The sequence below is a fragment of the Mus caroli genome, chromosome 6 (assembly GCF_900094665.2).
Source record: "Mus caroli chromosome 6, CAROLI_EIJ_v1.1, whole genome shotgun sequence".
Taxonomy (NCBI): Eukaryota; Metazoa; Chordata; class Mammalia; order Rodentia; family Muridae; genus Mus; species Mus caroli.
This window is the reverse complement of record NC_034575.1, coordinates 108,455,530-108,467,524: the sequence shown is the minus strand read 5'-3', so window position 1 is coordinate 108,467,524 and position 11,995 is coordinate 108,455,530. Positions and strand designations below refer to the sequence as shown.

Genomic DNA, 11,995 nt, shown 5'->3' with positions numbered 1-11,995 from the left:
TTCTTATCCACAAAGTAGGATCATGGTTCCTGGGGTCCCCCGCAAGCTAGAATGGAAGCAGGCTGTGGAAGGCCCGCATCTCTGTCCGGGCAGAAACCGCCTTCAGAATGATGGTGCTTGGCTGCAGGGAAGTGCTCCGAGTTGGGGCCCTTGGCCGGGATTGATGACAAAATTGTCTGGTGAGCTGCTCCAGACCCAAATGCCAGCCACAAGGCTCCAAGGCATCAAAACACGCACCCTTTCACACATCCACACAGAGCACAGACCTCATGCAGCCCCGAAGGGGCAGAAAGAGACTTTAATTAGGGGGGAGGGGAGTTCATCAGAATCCGAGACAGTGAGCATGGGAGCAGAGGAGCCCAAGCAGGCAGGACTCACCTCTGCACCTGCAGCACAGGCACTGCACCCAGACGGGCAAACCTTGGGCCTCTCAGCTGGAAGGGTGTCGGATGGACACCAGGTGGCCCCTACGGCCAGAAGTTTGCCTGGCTTCTGGGCCCCCGCTCCTAGGCCTGCCTGGCAATCATAGATTCAGCCCTTGTTCCCAACCAGTGCAGTGGGCATCTTCAGGCAGGATTCAGGAGGCTAGTAGAGGGTCCATACCAGCCTCTCTACTAGGCCCAAGGAGGCTTGTAAGACAGCAAGGAAAAAAAAAAATTCCCTCTCTCCCCACCGGGGGTGGCTCGGGAAAAATAGTCGCCTTCTGGCTCCAGGCCCGCCCAGACCACAGCGACCAATAAGGTACAATCACTGGGGCCAGTCACAGCCACTGGAGCTGGAGGTTGGTTTTTTGTTTGTTTAAAAAAAAAAAAAAAAAAAAAAGACAAAAAGGTTACAGTCTTCTACAAGCACAGAGTTTAGGTTTCAAGACGTTTAAAAAAAAAGTCTGTCCCGGTCCAGGGGACTGAGCATCAGAAACTAGCCAGAGCAGACACATGTGGCTATGGGGCAGGCTCACTGCTGCCTTTCTGCACAGCTAGCAAGCACACCACACCCACCTCCCACATCCAATGCCCACCCAACCCAGCTTCTGGCTGCTGCTGTTGCACCGCTACTCCGGGGAGTGACTCCAGGACACCTTCGCAGACGCAGAGACACAGGGGAGGCCGAGGGGAAGGCTGCGAGATCCAGCTAGATGTTTTAAAACTGTCAAAGAGAATGACAGGCAATGAGTGTGGGGTTATTACATCCTGGCGAGCTGCTGCTGTTCAAGTCTCGGAGAGCCTGATCAGCCTTCTGGCACTTTATGAACACACCCTTTCTTTGTGAACCAAACCCAGGTCCTCCAAAAGAGCAACAGTGCCCTTAACCACCAAATCATTTCCTACCACCCCATGAGCTCTTAACCGGGCCAGACTTTAGCAGTGATCTGAAGACACTAGCCTGAAACACAAAATTAGACAGAGCAGAAAAAAGTAAGTGCTGAGGGCTTCCCTGTAGCTTGCCTAGCAACTGAAGCTGCTTTAGATAAGGCCCATATGTGAGAGGCTACAGGGCTCAGGGAGTCAAGGAGAGAGGGGCAAGGCTTTAGGTTACCTTTAGGTTAAACTTTGGGTAACGGTCAAACCAGAACAGGCCTTAGAAGAGCTTTCCGATCCCCGTGGCAGTACACACAATCTTAGCACTCAGGAAAGTGGAGGCACACATATCAGGAGCTCAAGGCCATCCTCAGCCAAAGTGAATTCAGGGGCAGCCTAGGCTACCTGTTTCCCCTGCCATCCTCCCAGGAAAAGATGGGGAAGGAAAGAGACAGGAAGAAAATGCCTTTTGCCTTCAGGTAGCCCCATGGTGCCAAGAACAATCCTGGACACTATAAACCAGGGACTGCTCAATGACTGAGCATAGCCCAAGACTGGGCCACATGATGTTCAAAGCTATGAATTAGTTGCTAACTTTGAAGACAACAGATGCCACTATGAAATCCAAATGTGGGGGTTCATGTGAACAATTTGTTTTGACCTGGCTATATAAGCCTGCAATCCCAGCTACAGAGGTTCAGGCGAGATGACTGCAAATTCGAGGACTCCTGGGACTACACAGTGAGATTTTAACGCAAAATATAAATAAAAAGCAAGCTGGGGACAGAGACCAGCTGTAGGGCTTGGGCAGAACAAGCAAAGCCCTCAGCTCAATTCAACTCCAAAAGCAGAAGAAAAAGCAGGACAATGATGCAGTAACAGGCTGCAGCTGTCTGATGGCAGCCCTTTTCAGAGGAAGTGCACTCATGAGGTGCTGAGCCTCCTCGGCCACACGCACCACCTGCTGAGAGACTGCAGTGCCACCAGATGCTATGACCACATTGTAGATGCTTAAACCAGAAATCCTGCTTTGCATTCCCCTTCTTCCAGTTACTAGTTGGACATTGGCAACTTCACTTCCAGAGCCTAAGACAATAAATACTAAGTTCTAGGGGCTGGAGAAACGGCTTAGTAAGCAGTGCTCCCTCTGGAGGACCAGAGGGTCAGTTCCCAGCATGAATATCAGCTCCTATAGCTCCAGCTTCAGGGGGCTGGATATCCTGTTCTGTATCTGTGGTCGGTCAGTCTGTCTCTCTGTCTGTCTGTCTCTCCTCACACACACGAATTTTAAGTGATTGAGTAATTTAAGCCAAATACTAAACTGGGACAAGCACTATCTCCCCTTGGTCATATGAACCTTGAGGCCTTTATGAACTGTGCTGAAACTGGCATTTCCATACCTGGAAGTTTATGTAGCAATCACTCTGTGATATTTATTCATTCATTCATTTATTTATTTAAAAACCAAAGGTAACAAGAGCCTTTATTCCCTTAGCCAATCTTGCTTTTTAACAATCAGAAAGCCAGTTATAGTGGCTCAGACATGTAGTCCTAGCACTTCAGAGGCCGAGGCAAGAAGGGTGCAGTGAGCTTGAGGCCAGCCTGTGCTGTAGAATGGAATGCTATCTCAAAGAAAAATAAATGCAGAAATAAACAATCAGAACTAGCTGATAAACATTCAAAAACAACATTCTTATTAAAAGTAAAAAAATTAAAATTAAAATTAAAGCCCATTAAAACTAAAGGGTGCACACTCCTTTAGTCCAGCACTCGGGAGACAGAGGCAGGCAGATCTTTGAGTTCAAGGCCAACCTTGCCTACAGAGTGAGTTCCAGGAAAGCCAGGGCTGCAGAGAAACCCTGGGTCGAAAAAAACAAAACCAAACAAAGGAAAAACCAACCCCTTCCAAAACAAAAACAAAACAAAAACTCTGTATTTTCTAGAGCTTGCATTTAAATTAAAGATGACAATTTTATTCTTTTAAAAAAAAATCTATTGCTACTGCATCTTTGAATGTTAGAAAGCCCTCAACATAGACAGGCTCTATGTTTTCTAAAAATATTTTAGAATGTTTATTCATGCAGTTGAGAAAGTATTTATTTTCCTATCAGTGTATTTAGCACTCTGTGGTCGTAATGCTTAGCTTCCTGAAAGGCCTGTATTAGCAGCACTCTTGTGCCACAGCAGAGCAACCAGGCTTCGCTGAGCGGTTCAGTGAGGGCCCTGGAGCCAGGGAGCCAGGCCCACACTTGGTCTGATTTATGAGTATAAACAACACTGCCTTGTGTGCTGGCCACCCACAGGATAATTAGACCCCAGGGGAAGTGGGGGTCATTCCCACTTCTAGGCTTCTGCGCTCCCCTGGGCTGGGTCTGTATGCACAAGTAGGAATAAACACTAACTCTACCATGGAGGATCAGCCAGCCCTGAGCGGGATACATCAACAAACCGGAGATTGTTAGGAAGGCAGCGGCATGTCCTGAATCTCTAGACAAAACGATGCTACCAGCTCCACAGTATAAACAATCTGTCCTCTTCTGAGCACTGCAGGTCTTTCAGTCAGTTAGATGGCCACAAGCCACAAGGAATGGGAAACACACTGAGAAACCACAGGAGTGAGCCTGGAAACAGACACTGAAGAAAAATATCTAAGACTGTTTGAGAAGTGGGCTGTCCTTTGGTCTCAGAAGATTCACAAGGCACTTTATCTTCCTCACTTGGGGGTTTGAACTAGGACAGATAGAGACTATATAGAACTAGAATTTCCACCAGTGACTTGCCTCCCAGACTTGGAGAAATAGAAAGAAAATGCCTTCTGGTTCTCAAGGGTGAAGTCTCTGGCCTTGTGCTTCAAAGTGCCTGGCTGTGCTCGGGGTCTGAGGAGACTCAGGACTATCTTGGCAGTGCCACCACATTCCAGAACCCATAGCTTCTTCCACGATGGCGTCACGAGGGGAGGGGGGCTCTACTCACATTCTTGAGGAACTCCTCAGCTACGATACGAGCCCGGGCATTGACCGAGAGCTTCATCTCACTGATCTCCTTGTCGATCTCCTCCATGAAGTGGATTACAAAGTCCACCAGCTTGTGTTTGTACATCTGCTCCGTGTGGAAGTTGGTGATGAGAAAGCTGATGTCATATCCCTAGGGAGGGAAGCCATCAGGGAAGAGAAAGATAAGACAAAATTAGCCCCGCAGGGACACCTGCTTGTCACATCTTTTCCCCACTCACAGGCTTCCAACTGGCTTCTACCATTTTCTCCTAAGCTACATATTAACCCCGAGTCAGCAATCCACTGAGTGTGGTGTTGGAGTTGGGGGAGGAGGTAGGGCATGGGTAAGTGTGCACCTGCTGGACACAAGCAACTGAACCCAGTTCAAAATCGTGTGTCAGAGGGCTGGCGAGATGGCTCAGCGGGTAGGAGCACTGACTACTCTTCCAAAGGTCCTGAGTTCAATTCCCAGCAACCACATGGTGGCTCACAACCACCCGTACTGAGATCTAACACCCTCTTCTGGTGCGTCTGAAGACAGTAATAGTATACTTATTTATAATAAATAAACCTTTAAAAAAAAGAAAGGAAGAAAAACAAAATTGTGTGTCAGGCTAGATGTCCCCGCGACACAAACAGCCCTGCATTTGGAATGAGCCAAGGGACTAAAGGGAGCATAAATCTTAAAGACTCCAATTCAATAGTAAAAACCACAGGAGAGCTGGCCTGGAGAAGGATGGGACTGGGATGTCTGCTTCAGGAGGATGTGTGAGGAAGAGTGAGGACAGGGAGCAGGGTGAAGAGCACCTAAGGCTAACACTCTGGGTGTGCTGGGTGATGGTCTCTGTTGCTCTAACATGGTGGCTGCCAGGTCACCAGGGAGACTTGGCAGGAAGCTTATGTAGCTGTCACTACCTTTACTTACAAAGGCAGACAACAAGCAAGTCACTGTTTACTGTGGCACTGAGCGGCTGGACTTCAGTTGGTAGGAAAGCTTTTGTCTTGCTTTTTTGGTTGTCTCCCCCACCCACACCACCCCATGTCAATGTGCCCAGACTGGCCTCTAACTCCCGAGTCTTCTGCCTTAGCTTGCACTGAGAGTGCAAGCATGCCCACCACACCACGTCAGGAAGGATTCTGAAATCACTGTTTTGTCTGTGACTGGGCCCAAGGTTTGAGGAGGTGGGTCTACAGCGCCACCTTCTCCTGGGAGACATCCCTGCTACCCGGTCCAGGCTGACTCAGCCCAGGCAGTGAAACCCTAAGCTAGAGAAGCAGCAGCCCACGGGCTGCAATCCTACAGACTCAGGGTGTAGCACAGTAACTTGCCCAGCAGTGCGAGGCCTGGGGTTCCACCCCCAGTACTACAAAAATCGAACACTCTGGGTTCACCCACAAACAGAACCCTGGGAATTACAAAGAACCAGAAGCACGGGTCTCACCTCCACAGGTTTCCTTCGAAGGATAAAGAAGTTCTCTGCTCGCATCATCATGAAGCGCATGAATTTATGGCATAAAATCTTCTCAATTTCATCAGCCTGGTGACAGCAAAAAGAGAAAGACAGTTCTGAAAGTCAACACGAGCGTCCAAACCACCCTGAGCCTGGGTGTTCTGGCTCCATTGCCTCCCCAAGTTAGCAGTAGTTGCTGAAAAGTTTGGTAGGAACAAAGGCTACTGATCTTTGAATTACAATATCTGCTGATGTCGAAAGGAAGACCTCCCCAGTCTACCTTAGCCAGTATTACTGAGATCTCACAAGGCCTTTCAACAGCTCCAATGGAGTCCACACCTGTTTTCCACATTTCCTGAACACCCTCAGGTCACTAGTGGCCTTTCTTAGCACTAGTGGTACACAGGATCAAGAGTATCTGCTTCAACATTACTAAAATCCAACAACCCCCAAAATCAACTCTTCCAATTACGTCTGCATCTGGGTTCAGACACCGCCCTGCTTACTCGCCTTCCTTTTTTAACCCTGAGCTCTCTTAGGCAAGAAGTCACTAACTTGAGTTTTGTAACATTGTTTTGTTTTGACTGCAATTTTGAGAGTTGTTAGCAGGGAAGGGGGAAAATGATACTCTTTTCCCATTTAGGATAGTTTCTTTCCAAAGTGGAAAAAGGATAAAGCTCTAATTTAAAACAAACTTTAAATAACCATTCAAGTGCTACAGAGACAAAAAGGCCCTGGACCTATATGGTAGACCTGTGGGGAACACTGCTTGAGGAAACTCGAAGAAACGGAAATTTTTTCTTTCTTCTTTCTTTCTTTCTTTCTTTCTTTCTTTCTTTCTTTCTTTTTTTTTGTTTTTGTTTTTTTGAGACAGGGTTTCTCTGTGTAGCCCTGGCTGTCCTGGAACTCACTCTGTAGACCAGGCTGGCCTCGAACTCAGAGATCCGCCTGCCTCTGCCTCCCAAGTGCTAGGAAATGGAAATTCTATCTTATACATTTATGAGTTATAACTGAACAGAAAGCTCAGAATGAAACTCAAATATTTATAGTCGCCTGATTTCCAACAAAAGCACCAAGGTCACACAATGGCAACAATTTCTCCAACAAATTGTTCTGACAACGGAACATTCCAATGTGAAAGAATGATGATAGACCCTAAGTTAACACCATATAGAAAAACTAACTCAAGATGGACAGAAGACCTATAAGTAGGTCCTCCAACTAGAAAACTACTAGAGAAAATACACAAAGCATGCCGGGTGTGGTGGTGCACACCTTTAATCCCAGCACGTGGGAGGCAGAGGCAGGCGGATTTCTGAGTTCGAGGCCAGCCTGGTCTACAGAGTGAGCTCCAGGACAGCCAGGGCTACACATAGAAACCCTGTCTCAAAAAAAAAAAAAAAAAAAAAAAAAAAAGAAAATACACAAAGCAAATGCAATGACATTTGTCTGGGCGATTATTATTAGGCAGATCTTTAAGTCTGACAGTTGTTAGCATTTTCTTTCCTGACTCTGGGTGTATCATCCCACACACTGCTGGCTTACACAGCTGTTTCTGAAAGAAAAGCTAGAATTGGATGGTCTGGTTTCTTTCTTTCTTTCTTTCTTTCTTTCTTTCTTTCTTTCTTTCTTTCTTTTTTTTTTTTTTTTGAGAATTTTGTATGTGCATATATGTTGTACCTTCTATTTTTAAATGAAGTGGCAACTTCAGAAACTGACTATCAAACCAGTGCTGGAACTACCTTAAGAGCACACAGCCATCACCTGTTAGAAACCTTCTCTGCTCCAACAACACCTAACTGACCCCCATGGCTTTGCCAGGCCTATGATAAAGGCTGTTGGCATTTTTTCTACTGACCCACTTTTTTGTTTTGTTTTTTAGATAGGGACTCACCAAGTAACCCAGGCTGGTCTTGGGCTATCCCTCCTCAGTCTCAGCCTTCCAAGGGCTAGGATTATAGGTATGTGCCACCTTGCTTGGCTCTGTTTGCTAGGGCCCATAATCCCAAGGGAATTCCTGGAAGCGGGCTCTGAATCTAGCTCTCTGACCATTCATTCCAATGGGATCCCTGGTGACTCACCTGCTTCACAGCAATGCTGACCCGGACAGAGTTGATGGAGCCTTCAATGAGAACCTTTTCCTTCTCATTCCTGCTGATGGTGACAGGCTGTAATAGCAGTTCTTTGCTACTCCTAAAACCAGAGGCAGAGAATCAAGCTGGTGCCACTGACTCTGTGTAGTTCTAAAGGTACCTGTGCTCTATGAACTGTCACTGTTTGAGAATGCCCATCGGGGCTGGAGAGATGGCTCAGCGGTTAGAGCACCGACTGCTCTGCCAAAGGTCCTGAGTTCAAATCCCAGCAACCACATGGTGGCTCACAACCATCTGTAATGAGATTTGACTCCCTCTTCTGGTGTGTCTGAAGACAGCTACAGTGTACTTAGATATAATAATAAATCTTTAAAAAATAAAATGTCCAGTGAAAACCATGTATATCAAGTACTAGCATGCAGCATGCCACGTCTCTCAAATGGCAGCAGTCCATCCTAACGTTACAATTGTTTGAGTCATATAAATTACCTTGGAGTTGGAGATACGGTTCAGTTGTGAAGTGTGTGCCTAGCCTGCCCCAAGGGCCTGGGTTTACTACCTCTATCATCTAATGTGGGAGCGCGGCTTATCGCAACTATGTATGTCCCAGATTTACCCCCGCTACTTGGTTTCTTGAGAGAGGATCCACTGTGTAGCTGAGGCTAGCCCTGTCCCTGTGATTCTTTTGCCTCAGCCTCCCATGTGCTGGGATTAGCAGTGTTCTATCATCTCCTTGCCAGGTGAAATTTCAAAGAGGAAGAATACTTATTTATGAAATAAAAACCAGTCAAGAGAAGACTGCTTTCAAAATATGGAGTGTAAAAAGGTCTAAGTTGTCAGACAGTATTAAAGATCAAAAGTAAAAAAAAAAAAAAGTCTCAATCCTTACATTAATAAAGTTTAGTGGCATCATCTCTGGGACCTAAATCCTGTGACCTCTTCTGGAGCTGCCAGTGGCTCAGTCACGCTATTGGAGACACGTCCCCAGAGCTCTGCTCTAAAGGTCACACTCTGGGGTAGGTCTCCCATAGGTTCTGAATGGGAGCCCTATGCCCCTGCTTTGGAATTAACCAAATCAGGAGGAACTATTCATCTGGCAACAAGACCAATGTCACTCAAGGTAGCCTGACAGTGCAAAAGCATAGATCCCTGGCCCCCTTGGGCAGGGTTTATTCTTGGGGGCTGTTCTTCTCGGCCCCACTCTGACCTCGTTCCCTACCTGACTTCGACCTCTGGCTTGTTGTGTCGTTCCACGACCTGGGAGGAGAAGTTCTCCAGGCAGAGAGCAGCCTGCAGCGTGGCCCGCACGGCACTAAGGTAAGGGCGGAGAGTGGCAGTCTGCAGGAATAAACCCAAGATACAGGAAGGGTCAGAATCTGCCTCACCCAAGCAAAGCCAGTCCCCTCACTGCAGCTCCTACACAACAGGCAGTACTGAAGGCTTCCTGCAGGGCTGTCACACAGAACAGACTACATCCAGTCTTCAAGATGCAGTCCACTCAAAATCTTGAGTGGTTCCCAGCAGCAGATAATCCAGTTTGGCATCTCACAAAGTTTGAAGAAAAAGTTGACTGTCATAACCTGAGAACAGGAATACTACAGATATAAGTGGACACAGGCAAGACATGCTGCAATATCCTGGCATGCACAACAGAATTACACAGCATCACTAGTGCCAGAGCTAGGTAAGGCTGATGATCTAGAAGGATCACTGACAAGTGTATCAATCCATGTTCTGAACTTGCTGGGAATTCAGAAGTGATCTCACTTCTACCCTCAAACAGCTTAACTGGGTGAGGATCACAAGGGCTAACAGAGGGCAACATATAAAACTAGCTAGTCTTAAAAATAATCTAGACTGTCTAACGAAACTGGTTTTGACCAGATACAGGATCAGGACAGTTCTACAATGAGAAAAAGTAAAACCTGTCCATTCTCAGCCGAGTGGACAAGGTCAGCTACAATGACCAGCTACATTATCTGGGTCAAGGCTTCTCTCCCCCCAGGGCTTATCACATGCTGAAGCATCCATCACCTGCAGCCTTTCCTCCCCCTTACTTAGGTCAGCCTCTCAGAGCTGAGCTCAGCTCAGTGGAGAAGGGCCCTTCCTTCCTCAAAGTGGCCTTTTTGACTTCCCCCTCAATGCATTTCTTACAGTTTATGGTATGTTCACTTTACATATAATTCCCAACAGAATGTTAGGAATACATTTTTCCTTCACCAGTTTGTAATTCTCGTGGTCTACAGACATCAACTTTTATTCAGTTGTGCAGGTTGTATCTAGCCCAGCACCTCCTATACATCATGTCAAACCAATTTTCTGTAGAGTAAATGAACAAATGAACTAACTTAAGCAGGGCCAGATTTACACAAGAGCATTAAGACTTTCCAAACTGGTAACAAGTGCAAGGTTTCTGTGTGTGCAAACTGCTTTAAATTGCACAGATCAGGCTGCAATGGCAGGCTGGGATAAAACCCTAGACAGTCTAGAATGCTTTCCACTGAGTTTTTCTCTCAATGTAGCAGGAAGCATTGGGACTTTCTGAGAAGGAAGTTACAGGGGCTACCGCTGCACAGAGGCTCTCTGGAGGACGGGATGGAGAAGGAAGTGAGACTTGTGGCAGAGAAGAGGCACAGGCTGCGTGGGGCAGTGGAGACAAGCACAGGATCACAGGGACAGACAAACATCAGACAGAGGGGATAAAGGCTAAAAAACTGTGGTCATGTAGTTCAGCAGTGGGTTCTAGCTCCATACCACAGCATTCTACTTATGTCAACCAAGAAGAGGCAAAACCCGGAAAGGCAAAATTAGTTGTGTGCGGTGGCAAGTACCGTTGGGAAAGTGATAGAATGTTCTTTTCTCTACCTCGATTGCGGCTACCTGATTATTTTGTCAAGGTTCATTGAAAGAAAACCAAATTTTAGATGACCAGCCCTGTGACAGTTACCCTTTAGTGGCTTGAAGAAATTGTACAATAAACTTGAATGCTTAAAAACGCAAAGTCAAAACTCAGTCAGCAGGAAATGGCTTTCACGCTAAGGAATGAAACCAGTTAGGACTAACACTGGAGCAAGCTTTAAAAAGTGACTTTTGAAAAAGAGGGTCTAATTTCAAAGTCTCTTCCCTGAGAGCATTCACGGGCGTGCAACAAGCAGTCCAGCCTTTAGAACTCAGGTCGTCAAGGGCTGACCAGAGAAAGTAGTGGGAAGCCTGGGACCTTTCAGAGAACAACTGCACGGAGCACCCACAGATTCCAAACCGGAGCATGGAAGGGGAGGACCAGCGGCCATCAGCATTTACACACGTTAAGGTCAACACGGTTCTGCACATCCAGGAAGGAGTCTGAACGCAGGCAAGCAACACAGAACCTTCATTGGGAGCTGGAAGGCAAGGCTTCCAGGAAGCGCCAAGAAGTAAGAAGGTGAAGTGGACACTTGCCTCGAGGTCCCGTGAGACCGCGAAGGCAGGCAGGGACAGGGGGGTGTACTTAGCCAACCTCTACCGTGGACTGAGAGGAGGCCCCGCTCAGCGGTCCTACCTCAGCTGCAAGCCACCACCACGGGCTTCGCAGCCCCGTCTCCTGCCTCCCCCGAACGTCGGGGAGAGGTCATTCTAGCCCGGGATTCCCAACCTGGAAGCTTCCGGGCCTGCTTTTGCTCAGAGAGCCTCTCGGCTCGCCCCTTCCTCCTCGCCTCGGCCCTCGCCCCACCCTTTGCCTCTCCATCCTCCCCGTGCCCCCTCATCCCAGGGCAACCTCCGGCCGCAAGCCCTAGCGGCAAGCAGCATCTCCCCTAGACCCACAGCCTCTGCAGGCAAAACACAGGGAGGCCCCCAACCCCTGGTCTCTCACCATCGCGGGCGCTGTCTGGGCCGGAAAGCGGAAGTACGGAAGTGCCCGGCCCCGCGACGCCTGCCCTTTCGAGAGAGGCGCAGCCGCAGTCTCCGACAGCACTTCCGGGCTGGACCATCTCGGGCAGGACCGGGGAGGGAGAGCCGAGAGATGTTCAGATCTCCGGGGCGATTTCACACTGGCACCTCTGAGACTTGTAGAAGATCTGCTGTGAGAACGTAGCGGTCGAGTCCCCTTGGATCTCTACACATATTCCGCCAGCGCCTTTAGTGCTTGTCGCTTTGGTTGTAGCCTCCCCCCGTGTGACAAT

The 11,995-nt window shown here is 47.9% G+C and overlaps 1 protein-coding gene across 1 annotated transcript; it reads right to left on the bottom strand.

Annotated features, from left to right (window-relative positions):
• Positions 1-267: 267 nt before the first annotated feature.
• On the bottom strand, positions 268-11,920 carry Arpc4 (actin related protein 2/3 complex subunit 4). The gene is made up of 6 exons (XM_021164452.2): positions 11,686-11,920; positions 9,055-9,173; positions 7,824-7,935; positions 5,734-5,829; positions 4,272-4,442; positions 268-1,146 (listed from the first exon to the last, which is right to left on the bottom strand). The coding sequence occupies exons 1-6, from the start codon at positions 11,686-11,688 to the stop codon at positions 1,141-1,143; spliced, it is 507 nt and encodes a 168-aa protein (XP_021020111.1). The 5' UTR covers positions 11,689-11,920; the 3' UTR covers positions 268-1,140.
• Between the last annotated feature and the right edge of the window lie 75 nt (positions 11,921-11,995).